The 21,272-nt window shown below is 34.7% G+C and overlaps 2 protein-coding genes across 4 annotated transcripts in view; one reads left to right on the forward strand and one right to left on the reverse strand.

Moving 5' to 3' along the window:
* LOC111618240 (nuclear pore complex protein Nup153-like) overlaps positions 1-19,664 on the forward strand; it is a 96,650-nt gene extending 76,986 nt beyond the window's left edge. The window contains exons 16-24 of the mRNA XM_023359723.1: positions 1,168-1,284; positions 4,206-4,355; positions 12,088-12,213; positions 12,317-12,453; positions 12,525-12,666; positions 14,996-15,730; positions 15,988-16,394; positions 18,990-19,285; positions 19,349-19,664. Coding sequence (XP_023215491.1) covers positions 1,168-1,284; positions 4,206-4,355; positions 12,088-12,213; positions 12,317-12,453; positions 12,525-12,666; positions 14,996-15,730; positions 15,988-16,394; positions 18,990-19,285; positions 19,349-19,439 — 2,201 coding nt within the window. The 3' untranslated portion in view covers positions 19,440-19,664. The remainder of the gene's footprint in view (positions 1-1,167; positions 1,285-4,205; positions 4,356-12,087; positions 12,214-12,316; positions 12,454-12,524; positions 12,667-14,995; positions 15,731-15,987; positions 16,395-18,989; positions 19,286-19,348) is intronic.
* Positions 19,665-20,052: 388 nt separating this feature from the next.
* Positions 20,053-21,272, reverse strand: part of LOC111618242 (tRNA dimethylallyltransferase-like) — a 38,070-nt gene continuing 36,850 nt past the window's right edge. For all 3 annotated transcript variants that reach the window (XM_023359724.1, XM_023359725.1, XM_023359726.1), the window contains one exon: positions 20,053-20,515. In XM_023359724.1, the coding sequence (XP_023215492.1) occupies positions 20,451-20,515 (65 nt within the window). In that variant the 3' untranslated portion in view covers positions 20,053-20,450. The remainder of the gene's footprint in view (positions 20,516-21,272) is intronic.

A 21,272-nucleotide genomic window follows, 5' to 3' on the forward strand; every position in this document is an offset into this window, starting at 1 on the left:
GTTCCCGCCATCTGTCGATACATGGCAGCATAACTGCCTACCTCTAGTCAAATTAATTAATTTCTAATATTTAATTATAGCCTTTACATAGCCCTAGAATTTGGCATATTGTTTGACGTCTTCAGGCATATTACCTGTGAATTTTTTTTTCTGTAAATCAAATTTGCATTCCAGGTTGGTTCATTCTGTGCTAGAAGAAAAGGTTAGGTTGATTCATGCTGCTTTTTAACAATGTATATTGTGTAATTTTCTTTGAATAAACATTAGACATAAAATATTTGAGTATTTTTTTGGCATGAAACGCATTATCGTATTTTACATTAATTTCTATAGAAAAAATTGTTTCTCATTTTTTCGGCATGGAACGCATTATCGTATTTTACATTAATTTCTATAGAAAAAATTGTTTCTCATTACGATCAAGATTCTGGAAGGAATTATGCTCATTAAGCGAGGTTCCAGTGTATTTGTTTTTCTAAAAAAATACCATTGACAACAAATTTTCATGTGAAAATATTTGAGTATTTTTTTGGCATGAAACGCATTATCGTATTTTACATTAATTTCTATAGAAAAAATTGTTTCTCATTACGATTAAGATTCTGGAAGGAATTATGCTCATTAAGCGAGGTTCCAGTGTATTTGTTTTTCTAAAAAAATATCATTGACAACAAATTTTCATGTGCATGTATTATGGATTATTTAGTTATAAATGAAATGGAAGAGTGTTTTTATTTGATATAATGAATAAAATAAAGTAAACAGAAAATGACAATTTGGCATACTTATAATTAAATTGATTCACATGCTAAATGGTAAGGGATTCAGACAACATGGCAATAGTAATAAAGAAAATGGTTCAATAATTTTTAAAATTATGAAAGATAATTGAATCATTTTTAAATTAAGGCTATGTAATCACAAATTATACAGTTTTGTATTGATACAAATGATATATAATTAATGATTGATCCGGTTAAATCAATACAATTTAGAAGAATACATGTTACTGAAAAATAATTTATCCTGTAAAATATTGAGAACAAATAAATTAAAGTGTTTTAAGTGTTTTCTTCAAAAGTAATTTTTTCACACAAATTTAATACTTATTAAACAATGAGAGATTTGAAAAGACAATTCATTGGAAATAAACTTTTTTGATTTTAGAAAAATCAAAACAGGAAGATTCGTCTAATGAAAAAGTTGCTTGTACCGAGGAAAAGGTTTCATCTGCTTCAAAAGAACCAGATACTTCTGTGGAACAGAAACAAATTAAACCTATTGGTAGGAGTCTTTTGTTTTGCATTTTGTATTTAAATATGAATTTTAATAATTGTTTTTCAATATTTCTTTAAAATTTATTAGAAAATATTATTAGCATCTTTTTGTAAGTTTGTGGGCATCTGCAGAAAATTTTCAAGGGAGAAGCAAAGTTCGGAGGCAAATAAATCAATAAATTTTTTAAATTTAATTTTTTGGGTGGATTTTTTAACCCACCCAAAAATTTTTACAATTAATTTTTACAAGATAATTATAAAATACAGTATTGAATCAATACAAAAAAAGAGACAAAGCAAACTATGATTGAGAGTGTAAGGTTACATATCTCAATCACTTTTATAATTATTAATTTGTGGAATTTTTTACTTGATCCCAGGGAGCAAGTGCTCTGTTATCCCCCTCTGTGGATACTTATACATAAGTCTGCATGTTTATATTTCTGAAGCATAAAGACAGATGGGATCTAATTAAAGTATTTTAAAAAATTTCACCTAATCTAAATTGACTTAAGATGATACAAATTGTAATTAATTTGGACATGACATAAAAAGTATGTAGGCTGTTTTTTTTAAGCTCTGATGGTCCATAAAAAAAACGCCAAGTGTAAATAAAAAATGAATTTATTACCAAATGTTAGGTACAAACTTGGTTACTTTTTGACATAATCACTGTGAAGATTGAGGCATTTATCATATCTGTGGATGAGCTTTTCCATTCCTTGTCATAGAATGTTGCTGCCAGTAACTTGAGATGGGTCCTAAGTTTTTTTGAAGATTGTCATTAGTATCAAATCTCTGCCCTCCTAGCCACTTTTCCTGTTCAGGAAAGAGATGGAAGTTGCTCAGTGCTAAATCGGGGCTATATGCTGGGTGTTTAAAGATGGTGAAGACGTCCACCCAGCTTAAAACTTTTTAATGTATGAAAACTTCCACCTCTTTTCTGAACTAAAAATGTGGCTAGCAGGGCAGCGGTTTGAGACTAATGAACTAATGATGATCTTCAAAACAATGTTGTTAAGGCCATCTCAATTCACTGGCGGCAACATTCTATGACAAGGAATGGAAAAGCTCATCCATAGATATGACAAATGCTTCAATCTTCACGGTGATTATGTTGAAAAGTAACCATGTTTGTACCTAACTTTTGGTAATAAATTAATTTTGTTATTAACACTTGTCTTTGTTTTATGAACTATCAGAGCTTGAAAAAAAATATTCTTTGTATATATATAAACATGTATCTTCAAGTAGTTTGTTGTGATTTTACTCAATTATGATACTGTAGTAGATTATAGCCATCTGTTATCTGTTGTAAATAATTATGGTAAAAAACAAGTAAAACAGCAAAGCCATTTATGGGATGAGACTATGTCTCAGAGAGTACGAAAAACACATGTGCAGATCTCTCACTTGCACCTGTTTGTAGAAACAGTCTCAGCATTTTGTATTTTCTTTTGACTCAGTTCTCGGTTCCCTGACTACCTACAAGTCTGGTTTATTTTATGTGCACATGATTTGGGCACAAAATATTCTGTGCCAAATTGCAACTCCTGACACGTACGCCTTCATACATCTTAAGATGTGCAGCCGTTGACAGCAGCACAATTTTAGAGATGAGACATAGTCTCATCAATAAGTCACTGTTGGTGAGTTAGGAGAGAATAATAATAATAATAATAAGACATAGTTAACCTTCACTACAAACAAATACAGTCACTGCGAGAGTTTTTCTACAAGAAACAAGAAACATCACAGTTACATAAAGCAGTAACTCTAGCAGACTCAAATAACACACCATTAAACTTACACTTACAACATACAGACATGACACAANGAGAGAATAATAATAATAATAATAATAATATTTTTTGTATTGAAACTGTGTCCTATTATATGTTATATTTTGAAATACCATGAAGTGTAGACACTGGACTTTTCCATATCCACTTTATTTTCTTATGTACTTCACAGTCTTTAAACTAATTGTTCCAAGTTTCAATACGTGTTTTGGGTTGATGCCCCCTCATCATAATAATCATGTTTATTGGATTTAAAAGTTTTTAAATATTCATTTTTGAGGATATTAGAAGTTCATTTTTATGTTTAGAGAGTGTGAAAGGAGATGCAGAGTATTGTTGATTTCATCTGTAAGACTATCCATAATATGGATTATGTAGCTTGTGCAGAAATAAATCCAGTTATCTATTGCACCATAAATCTAACCCATGCACTACATTTGTGCAGTGGTTTGCAGTTATATTGATTGGAAGGCCACTTAAACCTAGTTACAGATGAAATGTAGACTATTTATGTCTTATCCTGCAGAAATTGCCTTAGATGAAAAAATATTGGTGGATAAATATACTTTTTCTTATGACAATATACATTGCATTTTAGAAAAATGATTAATCAATCAATCAGTTTGAACCCACCATACCCTATACCATCCATGAGCCATACTTTGAGAACCACTAGTCTAGTGAATTTAAAACAGTTTACTTTATATAACTATTATTCTAGTTAAGATGAAGACAAAGACACACAGATGGCAAAATTAAAATGATGATCTGCACCAGTGATTTGTTTTTCTCATTATTTTTCTTGATCTTGACAGTCAGCAGAGAGGATTTATTGAACTTGTTGTTGACATGTATCATCATCTCTATTTTGGCATTTGGTCTTTACAGTTCAAAAATAAAACATATATTCACATATATTTTTACAGAGATCTTTTCTTGTTCTGTCAAACCAGTATCAAAATTTATTAATATCTTCCATAAATGTCAAGCATGTAAAAGAACATAAATGTCTAAAGTGATCTATAACTTTGTTAAATTTTTAAGTGATTGATACATGATATCTTAAATTATAATAGATGAGGACCTCTTTAGTAAAACAAAAATTGAATCAAGCTTTTCTTTAAAGGTTTTGGTGACAAATTCAAACCTGCTCCTGGAAGTTGGGAATGTTCTACCTGCTTTGTAAGGAATTCGAAAGATGACATGAAATGTATCTCTTGTGAAACACCAAAAACTAATGTTACAGTTTCTACACAAGAAAAGACCGGGTTTTCAGGTAAACACTTTTGCAATTTTATAATTACAATTTTCATATTAATAAATAATATTTTTGTAATTTATAAAGTTTTCCACAGTCTGTGTTTGATACTAATTGTAACAAGCATAAAGATCAATATATACAATAATTCCAACAGTCAAAATGATGTCATATTCGGTCAGATACTGACAGTCACAATCTTCTTCTGTATTTTATATTGTCATTTACTTCTTATTGAAGCTTGAAAGGTACAAAACTGTTAAAGAAACAACCCTTGCAACAACAATTGTTGTTGCAAGGGTTAAGACATAAAAGTGGTCATGTGTCATATCTCTTAATGAATATTTCGCTCATTATTAGCGTTCAAAAATTTAAAAAAATAAAATAAAACTTGTCTTTACCCTCAAAGTAAGCTTTATTGCCATTTTATAATAGTACAGTAAAACCCGTTAAGATGTTAGAATGTATATAGGGACATGATTTAGTTCAACCACTTTGACTTAAATAATTAACTCCTGTGTTAAACCATCCGACTCCGATTCTGACCACTCTGACCACAGAAATTATTAGGCTTCAAACAGGGTGAACGTAATCATGCCCCCCCACACAGTCTAACATCCACACATATAGAAAAAACCTTGAATCTTTTGCATATCTCAAAATTTCAAGGTGTCCCGAGTCCAAAAATATAAAAATTTGGGAGGGGCCATTTTTTGACCGCGCACTACACTTTTCCTCTGTTATATATAACAGCCAGAAAAGTAAAAATTATCGAATACATATTTATATATTATTTAGAGAAGTCTTTTAGTTTTGGAATAAAAGTTTCTATGCTCTATCTTTATTACAACTCTATTTATCGAATATTTTATTCTGAGGTCACGTGACGACATCAGAATTTCCGGGTCTCTTTTGGTAACAAGTCTGTCCCTAGTCAGAGTCGGATGGTAAGGAAAAGTCGGAGTTGGAGTCGGTAGATTTTTACACGACTCCACAGCCCTGGTAAAAACGTAACAATGATGGAGGCTTTTCCTTTATGCGTGCAACCACTGACTGCAACTGATCTTGAAAATTACTACAACTTATCAAAAAATCTATCATATTATTTAAATACACTATATGAGTTATGTAACAATAAAAACAATACTAGAACAAAATAAATATTAAAAGTTATGTTTATTGAGCTACTGAGGAAAAAACACAAATTCTAATTATTTACTAGTAGAGAGTAGGGTATGTCCACAAAATAGAATAGCCCATACAACATTTGTGTGAGTTGTCAAGATCATTACCTAAATGCCCAAATCAGTGCAAATGTTTGCAACAATCACAAGGTAGTGCTGTCAGATACAAGAAAATAAAATTTGTTTATTTGAAAAATTACAAATAGAACATAATTCTGTATACACTATACAGCAGTATTATCCAGATGATGATTGCTGATCTAAACTAAATTCACAGGCTGTTGATAGTTTGGGGATCATCTTATAGGACAGACAAATGCTAAAACTATAAAGCTTTGATGAAAATTTATACTTTGTCTTATCTGTGGAAATATACAGAAGTTATTCAAAACTTGAAACAATTAACCTGATGGAGAAAAGAACCTACAAGAAAAANTCATCTTATAGGACAGACAAATGCTAAAACTATAAAGCTTTGATGAAAATTTATACTTTGTCTTATCTGTGGAAATATACAGAAGTTATTCAAAACTTGAAACAATTAACCTGATGGAGAAAAGAACCTACAAGAAAAACCCTCAAAGTTAGTACCAATCATTCAAATTGATCACTTACAATTCAGCAACTATATATTGCACTACAATTTAGCAACTATAATACTGACTAGCAGAAATTAAGGCTAGCTTGTTTTTTCAGTTTTTTAATGGCCTTTTACACTAGTGTGAGCTTGTGGATTTTAAAGGGGATTTTCAAATTGATGTTAATCATTTTTCCAAATAAATATCCCTGATAGAAAAAATGAAGAATCAGATGGGGGTCACCCATTGTAATAACAAGTCAGTAGGAAAGTTGACACTTAGCTGTCAAAAATGCTTTGTCAGCATCAACATTTGACGATCATGTGACCCCTTTCCCACAACTATAGTATAAAAGTGAGAGCTACTGGAAGCTTGGGGCAATCGTCATAGGAAGTTATAATTGGTGATAGTGCCACCTTGACTCCTGACCTCCATACAGCAGACCTGATCCAGCTAAAGGGAGAAGACGCCGGTTGGAAGATACTGAGGACTCCCACTTCTTCTATACTGATGACGTTTGCCGTATCGACTCTTCGCTATGCCTGAGAGGTATTTGGGGGCTAGGAAACTTGTAAACTCTTTCTCAAACTAGCGATTAGTCATGCAACACGAACTAGAGATTAGGCACGTGACTTACACTGATGTGCAAAACTTAAAGACGAGATAAAGTAACAGAACTTATGAGCATCTTGATGGAAATGAATGAAAGTGCAGGAGCATCTTGCCAGAGGTCTCTCAGTTGTGCACAGAAAGCTTGACATCACATGATGTCAGGTCAGTGCAACTATAGCGCCAAATGTGACTGGCCACACAACACAAGGCAGTTGAAGAAATGGTAAAAGACAGTGTGTGTCAATCAGTGAGNCACCTTGACTCCTGACCTCCATACAGCAGACCTGATCCAGCTAAAGGGAGAAGACGCCGGTTGGAAGATACTGAGGACTCCCACTTCTTCTATACAGATGACGTTTGCCGTATCGACTCTTCGCTATGCCTGAGAGGTATTTGGGGGCTAGGAAACTTGTAAACTCTTTCTCAAACTAGCGATTAGGCACGTGACATACACTGATGTGCAAAACTTAAGGACGAGATAAAGTAACAGAACTTATGAACATCTTGATGGAAATGAATGAAAGTGCAGGAGCATCTTGCCAGAGGTCTCTCAGTTGTGCACAGAAAGCTTGACATCACATGATGTCAGGTCACAGTCTCATAAGGAACTCTTTACCCTGCCCCGCCTATTGGCACTACAGGGTTTAAAGAGACTATGCCTTGTTCATCGACTGGTCGGTACCTGACGCGGTAGACAGGGACGTCATAGCTGGGCCCTATGATGCATCATTCGGACTCCCGTCCGCACCCCGGCCCAGCTCGCTAACTTGGCATAACTTTTGTTTGTGCAGCCTGTACTGCACTTTGGTCCACACAACTAAATCTGTAATAGCTCACACAATAAAGTAGGATACACAGACAATACCTACGTGTAGTAGGTATACGGACAGCGGGGCCCTGACTCCAGGTGGAGGGGGCCCAAATAAGCCAACTAGAACTTATAGATCAAGAAGATCTATGATTTCTCCCATCAATTCCTTTAGTTTCTTTAGGTTCCCTTTACTAGCTGCTAGCGTTCGAAGTACTTGTTCAGGGGGCTTAGACCAGTCAACTTGGTCTGCCCCTAGGCGGAAGTCCCTTGTTAAGGGACAGTCAAGTACGTAATGCCTCGCGTCGCCGCGAGGACTACCACAGGGGCAGCTACCATCTCCTTGTCCAAATTTGGACTTGAAGTGGGGGAACCTCCCATGGCCAGTTAGGATTTGAGTCGACAACGAGCAACAACTTATCGGAGTGAGGCCAACTACAGGCACGAAGGCGTAGGTTGGCCTACCTACTGTACTAAGAGTCCAGCGTTCTCGCCAGCTTATCATCGATCGCTGCAGTAAGGTACCTTTTATGTATGTAGTCGAGGGATCTACCGTCCTCATGATGTCAGGTCAGTGCAACTATAGCGCCAAATGTGACTGGCCACACAACACAAGGCAGTTGAAGAAATGGTAAAAGACAGTGTGTGTCAATCAGTGAGCAGTTACAGTGCACTGTGGTAGTGTTCTTCATTACAACATGGCCCAGAGACAACATTTGGATGACTTCACACGGGGAAGAATCATTGGGAGACTGGAAGAAGGACGAAGTGCGATGAGTGTAACCCAGGAGTTTGGTATAGCTCACAGCATTGTTTCACGTGAATGGGGAGCGTTCCAAACCACAGGCACTGCTGCCCAAAGGAGAGGAGGTGGTCGGCCACGTTGTGCAATAGGCAATAAGGGACCCATGTTAATCAGCAGGTGCAATTGCAACCGCATTTAACAGGACTGCAAGGCACACAATCTCATGCTCGACTGTGGCACAGTGACTGCGTAGGGTGGTCTCTTTGCCCAACGACCAGTACATTGCGTTCCATCAACACCAGCACATCGGCAGCACCATTTGTGATGGAGCCAAGAGCATAGGGACTGGACCAACGAAGAGTGGGGTCGCGTGCTCTTCTTGGATAAGAGCAGGTTCAGTCTGAGTAGTGATTCTGGACGTACCCTCATATGGCAAGAGGTGGGAACACGTAATGCACCCAGGAACATTGTCGAACATGATCACTTTGGTGGTCAAGGTGTTATGGTATGGGGAGGCGTAATGTTGCATGGGTGTACTGACCTCCAAATCTTTGAACGCGGAATGTTATTGTGACACTGTACTCCTTCCCAATGTGCATCTTTTCAGAGGTACATTCAGCCCTAACTTCATTTTTATGGATGGCAATGCTCGACCGCATCAAACAGTGCAAGTGGAGGAGTTCTTGGAGCAGGATGATATTCGGCAAATGGACTGGCCTGTCCGTTCTCCCCGACTTAAATCCCATTGAACACGTGTGGGATGCGTTGGGGAGACGTATTGCAGCATGTCCACATGCACCAACGACCATCCAGCAGTTGTCAACTACACTAGTGGAGGAGTGGAATGCCCTACACAGGAACTCCTTACCAACCTTGTCACCAGCATTGGAGCACGTTGCAGAGCGTGCATTGCTGTCCATGGTGATCACACACCCTACTAAGAATCATGTCCCGCGTTTTTGTAATGTCCAGGGGACCATCAGAAATTGCGGTGACTTTAGTGTAATTATTTTCGTTGAATAAAAGTGTCATTTCTGTTTGTCTCATTGCGTATTTCTGTCAGTTACCTTCTATACTGTAGCAGTTCTTTCTATGTATGGGCCAAGTTTCATCGAGCTATGTTACTTGGCAGTGACACAACATATGAACGTTACTTTCGTCCTTAAGTTTTGCACACCAGTGTAGTTTTGAGATTAGTCGCCCATTTTGTGTAAATAGTATCGCTCATAACTGCATTTAACCTTAGCACTTACATATCCTCCTGTAATCTAAATTTAGTTAATCAATAAATGCTTTATTTTGTTAAACCTGTGTCCTGTCTATCCAAGGATGCCTGTCGACTTGCTCACTTACCTCGCCACTCGATAAAAAGCCATCCAAAATGACAACATGGGCGGTCTTTGCAGACTGTTGCCGAGTAAGTGGTCAGTAGGGATTAATCCTTGGCCCACAGTATCTCACACTAGTGGTGTCAAAGTTCTTGATTAGAAAGTCAAATTACATATGAGTTGTAAATAGGAGGGTCACAAATATTTTATATATACAAAAAGTAGGTCTATTTCTATTATCTATAAGTAATGTGTCAAACATATCCACAGGCTGGAATAACATTCCATGGACCACATGCTGTAGTTTGGGCGTGATGCCCGAACTACAGCATGTTTTATAATTGCCAATTTGCATACTGAACATGCTAACTAAAAATAAAATTTTGCATAATTTCTGTCTCTGGTTACAAAAATATAGTAAAAATATTGTTCAATATTTTAATCACATTTAAACCCTAATTTAGTGGGGTGTAATTCCATTCATTATAGAAGTGTTACTATGAAATTATGCATATTGGGTTCTAGTTGGAAGTGTTGCGATAGCAATTGACTTTTCATATAAATCAGCCCTAATTCTTAAAATAACTGAAACAATATGAAAAATATATAATGCAAGTACAGTAGAGCGTGAATTATCCGAAAGAATTCCAGTCGGCAAATTTAAATTTTCGCCAGTGCTGTGGCGCTGCAATCTTTGGCTGTGTCTTGGGCTACTCAAATATTTTATGTTTTTGATACTAAATTAACTTCTGAATATAATTTTTTATTGTTTTTATATTTTTCAATATATTTATTTTGTTTGTACAAAATAAATAAATCATTTTTAACGATACAATAGTCACGATTATTATTTTAAAAAGTTTACGTTAGGCTTAACATTGACAAAAATTCAATGCAAAGCGACATGCAACAGAGAAAAATTTCAACATGGGATAGGTTAATATATTTTTTCGTACATAATCGGTTATCTGAAATATCGATTTTCCGAACAAACCCAGTCCCCAATTGATTCAGATAATCAACACTCTACTGTAACTAAATACAAGATCTTCTAAAAAGAATGCTACTATTTTACATTACTGTAACTATGTTAATTATTACTTTAGAAATGTGATGAACACCAATCAATAGAGTAAGTGTCAGTTTCATCTACCATCTGTATTCAAACATGTTTTTGCCTACTGCTGCTAGACAGTGCCATAAACGAAAATGGCAGCTTCACAGAAGAAGGGTTCTATGTTTTGTAGTTCATTAAGTTGGAATTGTTCTTCATGCACAAAACAAGTTTTGCAGATGATTTCAAAATGATCTACCATGTAAGACATTCTTTGGCAGTATCAACAGTTCCAGGAGAAATGATGAATTTGCAGAGGAAAAGTCCAAGATGACCCAGCGCATCGGAAGAAAGTTCAAATTGAATCATAGAATCTAATGTGTGTGATGTAGCCATGTAAGTTGCTAAAGCTGACTTATGTGGCTCCACCTCAATTAAGCCATGAGTTGAGCATATCTCAAATGACACTACAGAGAATTCTGCACAAGCAGCAAAAACTTACATGCTTCAGTTACTGCAGGCCTAAAAACTCAAGATAAGATGAGCAGGTTTAACTTTTCATGTTGCTTTTTTTTAGTGATTAGGCAAACTTTTACTTAAGCAGAATAGTGAATCGTTATAACATGCCAAAAACACAGCAAGTCAACATGTAATGGTGAAGCACAAACATGATTCATCAAAAATTAATGTTATCTTACCATTTCTTCTACAAATGCATGTGGGTCATTCTTCGTTGTGGAAGCAACAGTCCCTGGGGACCCGTACCTGCACATTCTTCAAAACTGGATCAAGATTCTGTTGATTCTTTTGCTTTTTTTCTTAATTCATAAACCAATAAAGTGATTTTGGTACAGATCTTCCATTCTGAATGATTCTGATGATTACATCTTCATGCAAAATGGTGACCTACCTCATTTTCATAGGGAAATCTGTGAAGTTTGCATTGTGTGCTTTCTTGGTGATGAATTTGCTGTTATAAGCCTAACGACAGTATGTTGTTTCAGTGGCCATTCAGGTTCCCAGATCCAACACCATGCATTTCCTTTCTTTGGGACTATGTCAATAACATTGTCTGTGCACTATCATTGTCCAGGAATTTGAAGAAACTGCGGAATTGAATTGTGGCTATTGTGGGACAACAACAATATGCTACAGCAAGTGTGGGAGAATTTGACTGTTAACTGAATGTGTGCCATGTGACACAAGGTGCATACATTGTGGGATTGTAGTGGATAGATAGAAAACTAAGTTTTGTATGTTTTGATGTATATTATATCAATTTCAGGTAATAATTAACTTAATTACAGCAATTTAAAATGGTAGCTTTCTTTTTGGAGATTCTGAATAACTGTAAATAAAAATTTCTCTCTTGCTACCTCATAAATTAACATGTTATAACAATTTAACATTCAAAACTTTTTGATAAATTTATTCCATATAGATACAAAATTAGAATCTAATATCACTTCAAAGACGATTGATAAATCTTCTAAACAAGAAGAAAAAACTGATAACAAGAACTCATTTTCTATACCTTCAACTAAAGCCACTACTAGTTCTTGGCAAGGTAAATTATATACACTTTTTTAAATACATTTTCATAAAAATAAGTCTGTATTTAAAAAAAATATTTGCTAAGTTTATGAAACAATACTATTTTCTCTTTCTAGAATTTGGAGATAAGTTTAAACCACCATCAGGAAGTTGGTCATGCCCCGTCTGTATGATCTTTAATGAACAGACAGATTCAAAATGTTTGGCGTGTGAAACGCCAAACCCCCATCAGAAATCACCCGTTGCGGAACAGGTAAAAGTCTACATTAACATCAATTAAAATGGAATTTGAATTCAAATTTTTAATGACAAAAACATTTTTAGGCACCGACAACTAAATTTGACACGAAATTTAAATCAACACCTGACTCTTGGGACTGTGACGTCTGTTTTGCTCAGAATCCTAGCAGTGCATTAAGATGTTTTGCTTGTGAAACTTTGAGATGTGTTACATCTAAACCTTCAGGTGAATATACAAAAAATTTAAATGTTTGTTCTAATTTTTATTATTTTGTTACATAAAAACATACTTACTTCCCATTTAGGTTTAAAGTGTAAAGTAATAATATTTAATAGAAATGTATTATGGATGTTGTTAAGTTAAAGAAAGTTTAACTTAAAATTATAAAAATAATTGCCTAATGCTGAAATTAAATGTTCTCAACCAAATGATTATTTTTGGAAGTAAAAACATATTGTTACAGGTTAAGATTACTGAGAACAGAAAAATTAATTTGAGTCTCAATGTTACTAATTTATTTCAGATTTAATTGATATAGTAACAGAATTTCTAAATTATTCCATTCTTAAAAAAGTGTGAAGATAGAGAAGATTAAAGAAATTCTATTTAAAAAATTTTAAAAATCAATAAATATTTGTGCATAATTTAAATGTTAAATTCACAATTAACTCAATTATAATCTATAGTTTACCATATGATAAAAACTATGGTACTATAAATCAATTGTATTTTTCTTTCCCAAAACATTTCTGTAAAATATATATTTTCAAATGCCAACTGATAATTGTCATAAAGAAATTACAGAAACTATTATTTGGATATACAAATCTTGAAATGTATTTTAGGCATAGAGAGTAGAAACTTGATGCCTAAATCATATTTCTATCTTGTACTGTTAAAGAGATTTTGTCAAAAGTACAATTGAGTTTCAATATAGTGCATTCCTAATTAGTACCACCTTCATTCATTCAGTTTTTGTGAATTATTACAGAGAGCAATTTTACACAGTCATTGATTTTGTGTTTGATCTGTTTTTCCTGTGCTCTGAAAATGGCAATGCACAATGATAACCAGTCTCAAAATGCTTGTTTAATTAAATCTCAATGGATCTTTCCTGTTCACTTTTTTCTATAGACCAGCTACCATGCTGAGAGTTTTTATTCAAGATAGCCAAATAAAAAAAAAAGTTGAGCAAATTATCATTTGGTGGGGATATTTTTCTTTGTTTTGCATATAATTAATTCCAATTTTATTCCTCATCTGTTGGATATATGATTAAACCAAGTTGCATGTATGTGATGTAGAAAAAAGTTATATTTCACAATGATAAAACATCTTGTGTGGATCCAGTTGTGATAGATATATATCAGAATGGCTTTAGGACATGGAGAGACCATGTCTCTGTTAAATTTGTTCTTAGGAAGTGCACTGATGAGTAGTAAGTTATTGGTGCCCAGTAATTATTTCATCTAACATAAAACCTGTAGGCCAACTTTCTAGTAATTGTTTTAGATGACTTCAGCTGCAAGATTTTTAATCTTTCTTGGAATTACTCTCTATGGAAAAAAGCAAATGAGATTGCTCAAGATTTGATTGAACAAGCAAGGTTAAACAATAAGCAAAACCCAGAGAAAACATATTGAATATGCAAAAGGACTATGTGATCAATTAATGTGAGTATAACAACACATTACATTTCAGTAAATAAAATCCAGTCACCCTCTACAAATGATAGCATGCTTTATTATCAAATCAAGTGATTTATAAGGCAAACAATGAGGTCTACACACATTTTTCTATATAATTCTTATTGTTTGAGGTCTTTCAGTACAGCATCACAGTTGATCTTACTACTTTTGGAGGAAAATAAATTGCAGTGACCAAATCAAGGTTCGATCACCATAATTTTCAATGTATGATCAGGGTTTGATTGTACATTAAAAAGCATCAGTTCAAGGACTCATTATTTAAAGTCTTTTTTAATAGTGACTGTGAGAAATGGAGTAAAAATAATGTTGTTTGAACAATCTGAATTCTTATGTTTTGTTTTAAAAAAATTAAGTTATAAAATATTTTAAGGAAAAATTAAAACAAAAAATGTCGAGAAATCTGATTTGCATTGTTGGCAGCAGAATAACGACATTAATAGATTCAATATATAAATTGTAATGGTCAATAATATCTACATTACTATTGGTCTGTTGAAGTATTGATATTTTTACAATTTACATAACTTTATTATTTATTACAAAATGTTATGATGTGCTTGCTGTTATGTATTTTTCATATTTATTAAATGCATTGATATCTTTAATAGCCAATTACAGCTGGACTACTAAATCTAAACATGTTGTAATTTTGTTAATACTGTACTGTAATGTACAAATTAAATAGTAAACTGAAAAGTGATAACAATAGAAGTGTGTCAGTATCATATTTCTAATTTTAATTAATGAAAATCTTTCAGTAATAACAAAGATGTTACTTTAATGATTATGTAACTTCTATTCCTTTAACATTTCAAACATTAAGCTTCTGATATTAATAATTTCAGATTCAACACAGCTGTTCTCCGGATTTAAATTTGGAAGCAACAAAAAACAGAATTCTTCCTTTTCTCTGGAAAATACGGCATTCAACAACAACAATTCGGGATTTAAATTTGGAATGACTCCTTCCAGTGGCCTTAGCACTAGTAAGCAGTCGCAGGAATTTACATTTGGAAGCAAGGCAACCGATTCAAAACCAGTTGAAGGTTTTAAATTCAATGCTTCGAATTTTTCCACGTCATCCAGTGCCTTTACATTTGGTGGAAAATCCCTTCAGGTCAATAGTGAATGCAATAATTTAACAAATGGAAAAATAAAATTTGGAGTTGGAAGTTCGGAGAATCCACAGACTACTGGCTTTGGTAGCAAGTCTCTTCCAGCTTTTGAACCACCCAAGTTGGTGCCACAACTGTTTGGAAATCAGTTGAATACTGCAAAGAGTGAAGCAGCCAGTTATGCCTCATTGAAGAGTCCAGTTTCTCAGTCATCTCTGACTACTCCAGCTGTCAGTTCAGTTGCTCCAGTTGTATCTGTTGCTCCTGCCAGTACTCTGGCTCTGAGCACTGCCACTACTACGGTATCCATTTTCAGTTTTGGAAAAACTCAGCCAGTTGTTTCAGTCACTGCGGCATCACCTCCAAAAATAAATGCAGAAGATCCAACTGCTTCAGCAAATTCAAACACTGGATGTTCATTTAGTTTTACAAGTCCACCAAAGATTGTTGATATTTCTAACAGAGGTAATAGTAATATTATATTACTATTTTTATGATTAGAAATAAAATTAGAAAAATATGATTTTGGAATCTTGAGTTAATTCTAAACTGAATATATAAATCTAAATTAAATGTTTTAAAGTCTAATAAAAAACTAATTAATGCAATAAATAGTAAATATAATATCATGTGCATTTTTATTTTGTATATATCCTAGAGAATTTTCCTATTGTCTAATCTTAAAGAAATTTATTAACTTCTATAAAAATTGATTTTCTTAGATACTATTTTACCCGAGAAAGTGGAAACTACTAGTGAGAACAAAGAGGCCACAAATGTCACCCAGAAGCCGATATCAACATTTTCATTCAGTTCTACTGCTGTCACAACAAGCAGCATCTTCAAACCCACCACAGTCAACAATGTCTTTACATTTGGCTCACCCGTGCCATTTTCTGTTGTCTCAACGCAGCAGAATGTGATCAGTCCCCCAAACCCATTCACTCCAAACACAACCTCTCAAGTATCCTTCTCAAATTTTGGCAACAATTCATCGACCACGACTTTTGGACATGACAACAATCAGCCGAAACAAGGATTTGGCTTTCAGGCCCTACCAGCAGTTCAGTTCAATTCCCCGAAATCTGAGCAACCCTCTGGCAATGTCTTCCGATTTGGCACGCTTCAGGTAAGAATCTTTCCATTTTACTTTGGAATATCGCATTTTGCCAATTAGTAACTTAAATGCATATACAGTAGAGCATCGATTATCTGACCCCCGATCAACCGTCACATCGGTTAACCGACCGCGTTCTAGTCGGCAAATTCAAATGTCCACTAGTGATGTGGCGCTACAATATTTGGCTATGTCTTGGCCAAATATTGGAATAATATCCGATCGATATATATCGGCTTGAGCGTTGATGTCGACGTCTCCCACACTCCGAAAAGTTTCGAATTGTTGCCTGAAGACAAGGGAAGACCAATCGGTATTCATTAATTTACGTCGCTTCTTGTGTTCGTTATCCGATCATGTGTTCGTTGTCCGAACATAAAAATCTTTTGCGAAAGTGTTCGTTATCCGATTTGTTCGTTAACCGATCACCCACTGTACTTGTAATCAGTCAGTTTTCGTTCCGAACTTTGAAACAGCATGGAAAAAACATGTTTACTAGTTAAGCCTAGTTAGGCTTAACTAGCCGAAAACTATAACCGTTGTATTTACATACAACGGTTGTATTTACATACAACGGTTATAGTATTTTCTTTTCAATACTGAATGTATTAATCATGTAATTTACGTACATCGATAAAATTCTATTATTTATTTTTCGATATGTGACATGTTAATGTACTCATCCGTCTTCCCTGCTCTCTCTTGCTAGCGTAAATGCTCTAGTTGTTGAATTCTGTGAACAGCGAGCGTACTCTCGTATCGCTGCGCTAGCGAAGGAAAAATAGTGTGGGCAAGAAGAAAGGGGTAGAGCCTTCGACGTCATCGGTTGTGCTAGCGTTTTGCTATCGCAAAGCGCTAGTTTGCGGCGGCTCTTAGAAGTTAATCTAGTATCAAAAATGTTCGATTCAGCATGACACACAAAATTGCCAGTGCTGCCAGTTAAAATACACAGATCAATCAAAAAAATATTGGAGTAGCCAAAGATTGCAGTGCCACAGCACTAGCAAAAATTTAAATTTGCTGACTGGAATTGTTTCGGATAACTGACGCTCTACTGTATTTTGAAAATGTTCTCCACTTAGCATTGATTGTTCTGTGGGTGTTGGCAACATTTTTATAATAATATGGCACTAAAATCAGAATGCAACTACTACTTATACTCATATGTGTACTCTACTGCACAGTATCTTGTTATGGGCGGTAATTTTCAGAAAATTTTTACAAAGGATTCATCTAAAGTCTAGAAATTTATCAAATGTTGTCTTTCACTAGAACAAGTATATTTTTTATTCTAAAATGATCTGGTTGCTCAGTAAAATAAAATCAAAATTTGTAACCAAATTAAATATAGAGACCAGTGGGAAATGACCTTTTGCTGTTGTAAAAGTTTTGTGTAGAGTTCTTGACTTCCTTAATGGTTTCTTAATCCAAAGATCTCTTTAGAATGGATTGGATTAAAAAGTACTGTAGTTTAGTTTAACTCCAAAATTCAACCATACATGTAGTATGAGTTTTATTCAATTTACTATATTTGGTCCATTCTCTGAAGATTGACACATGAACTGAATCTTCTCTATTCCTTGCAAAATCTTTATAAGCAAAAACAAGTGTGAGAATCCTTAGTTTAAGTATTCCAAACAAGCATTGCTTGGACGCAGACTCGAGAGAATTGTGCTGATCTGGCACAAAATTTCATTGCATACGAGTTCACCCATTTAGTTTTGAATCACTAATAAAAATATTTATAAAAAGGTAAGTAGATTTCTTATGTACTGTTCCTCATTAAAACTATGGTTAATGGGGTTTGGACAGTATCTTGTTCTTTCCATTTCTGAAATTGAGACATGTATACTCAAGTGCTTACTTAAAAGGAAGTCATTAAGTACAAACCCATATAATATTGTATGATGGAAAAAGTTTTTTCATCTGATTGAAAGGTAAAAGAGAGGCTATGGCCTACGTTTTCAATATGAAAATGTGTATGTCGGACGTTCAGCACCACCTTCCTGTATACCTAAAGTTTGAAAATGGCATTTGTAATGTCAGTGGAATCATGCTCGACGTTCCAAACGTCACTGTCAAACTTTTGGGCTTACAGGAAGGCAGCACTGAACGTCCGACATACATGTTGTCATGTTGAAAACGTCGGCCGCAACCTCTAAAATTGGCAAGCAGTGCTTTTGGGACATATTTGATGACTACCAACAACAACATATATGTCCCGAAAGCACTGCTTGCCAATTTTAGAGAGGTTGCGGCCGACGTTTTCAACGTGACAACATGTATGTCGGACGTTCAGCGCTGCCTTCCTGTAAGCCCAAAAGTTTGACAGTGACGTTTGGAACGTCGAGCATGATTCCACTGACATTACAAATGCCATTTTCAAACTTTAGGTATACAGGAAGGTGGTGCTGAACGTCTGACATATACGTTTTCACATTGAAAACGTTGGCCGCAACCTCTCTAAAATTGGCAAGCAGTGCTTTCGGGACATATGTTGTTGTTGGTAGTCATCAAATATAAGTAGTGTATTTTCAAAGTTATAGTTCTTAGTCACCATTCTTCTAAGAATATTAAATATTAATTTTGATAATTGCACATTTACAGGAACAAAAACCTGCAGATATTGCAAAATCGAATTTTACTTTCGGTGCTAGTCAAGAACAAAAACCGCCCGGAGGCGACCAGGCGGCGAAGCAGTCTTTTGCATTCAGTTTCCACCCGGCCCAGGCCGAGCAGAAGACGTTCGCCGCACCCAAGGGAAACGATCAGGAGAAACCCAAACCGAGTTTCAACTTTTCGTTTACCCCTTCACAGAACTTCTTCAGCACGCCGTCCACGTCGGCACCCAGTTTTAACTTTGCCACAAACGTGGCCTCACCGGGAACCCCGTTTTCTTTCACGTGAGTACTTGACCGAATTCTGTTTGCAATTGGGGCTCCTAAACTCAAACTCTTCAATTTCAGGGCAAGTCCCAGCGGAACCGCCCAGCCTACCCGCAGGATCAAGAGGGCCGTCAGAAGATCCAACCTGGGTCCGGGACGAAGAGACAATTGAGAGAACGCTCGCGACAGGATGTACATTTTTTTCCGTAGAAGGGAGGCGGCACCAAAAAAATTTCGAAAGCAATGGCGAGAAAAGTCTAAACGCGAGACGGTCTTTCACAAAACTGTAAATGGAAACTAACTTTTAAGTATAAATTAGGCGTGTGTGATTTTTAAGCTGAATATCCCATAGTAATAAAAACATCTTACAAAACTGAATAATTTTGACTTTTACTTTCATGTGTTGATTGCCATTTTTTTAAATATATTTTAGGATAGATGACATGAAAATCTACACACATTACAAAAATTGATAATCAATTTATTATAGTTCAATAATCTCCAGAATATTTTGTTATGCAGTCATTAGGCAAATTAAAACTTCTACTCAAATAAAACAAAGCACTTGGTAGGTCTCAATGAAATAGCATAGGGATTTAACATCTGCAACTTTGCTGAAAGACTAAAAATCTTTATCTAAAATGTTTGATTCCGTTAGAAACAAAAAAAAAAAAAACTGTTTTAAACAGCTTGTGTAACTATCAAGTATTCTTTACATAATGCAAGAGATGAAGCATACACACAAAAACCCACTAAATGTCTGACTCGGGAAATCAATGAACAAGTTTTTTGTAAGCACTCAAATGGGTAATGTGCCAAAACACTGCATATAATGTATTTATTTTTTTTAGAATGCAAAACTTTAAATTAAGACAATAATAATAACTGGTTTAATTTGTATTATTATTAACACCTTTTCACTCCACAAAACATTTTGTTGAATTAAAAATAGATCCAAAAATAAAAGCAGCCTTTGATTATGTCTTGAGGTAATGGTGATATTTTGGCATCGGGGAATAAATTATATAATCAAAGACTTTTTCATTGGATTCTACACTAAAAGAACCAAATGGAAATTAATTTTTCAGAATATGGTCCATTCTGGATTTTATAACATTATAATTGTTTTGTTTTGAGTAATGTTCAAAATATTTTTAGTAAAGTATATAGATGAAGTTTTTGGTCATTTCTGTTGTTCCATGGCCACTCTCTTCTTCATTTTTGCATGCTTTCGTGACTTCAGATGCTCTGAAAATCGTAAAGTTTAGTATAATCTGTTAATTTGATCGTAACCCTTTTGTTGCATTTTAGATACACAAAAACTCTCTCGTAACTTTAAAAATGTGTTTTGGTGCGTCAGCATACAAGATTTTGCAGTTTACCTGTTAATGAATTGCTCGAACAATTGATAATAAGTTTTCATATTTAGAATTAGAACAACAACTAACTAAATGGTGTAATGGTGTACACCAGAAATACAAATATTTTGATAAAGAACATAACTTTAAAACAGTGGCAAAGTATTTGTTTAGCATACCAAAAACTATTATTGGGAAAAATGTAGCTCTATAAATCTCTATCGTTAAGAATTTTGCTCTGTAAACAGTGAGGAAGTTTAACACTATACCCATCTATACTAAAGATGAAAAGTACAGTATCTAATTTGGGCACTACATTCAAATGATGCGACATCTTTCACAACTGTGAAAATAGATCACAACCTCTACAGCCATGTCAACAAATCTGCTAGGTCTTGTAACCAGAAGTATTACCAATGTTGTCACCAGATTTCATGTAAATACATTTATCAATGAAAAGTTCTTGTCAGCTGCAACTTTTTGACTCATCCTCATAGATCATCCAGAGAGGAAGGTAGGCAAAGATATTTCTCTGTTTTAAACTAGGAGTTAACCTCCACTGTGTAATATTTCTTATTTTTTTCGAGTTGTAAAACAATGGACTACTTCTGATCATTCCAAGAGTTGTTTTGGACCTTACAAAGGAA

The sequence above is a fragment of the Centruroides sculpturatus genome, unplaced genomic scaffold (assembly GCF_000671375.1).
Source record: "Centruroides sculpturatus isolate CEXI.00-Female unplaced genomic scaffold, Cexi_2.0 scaffold205, whole genome shotgun sequence".
Lineage (NCBI taxonomy): Eukaryota > Metazoa > Arthropoda > Arachnida > Scorpiones > Buthidae > Centruroides > Centruroides sculpturatus.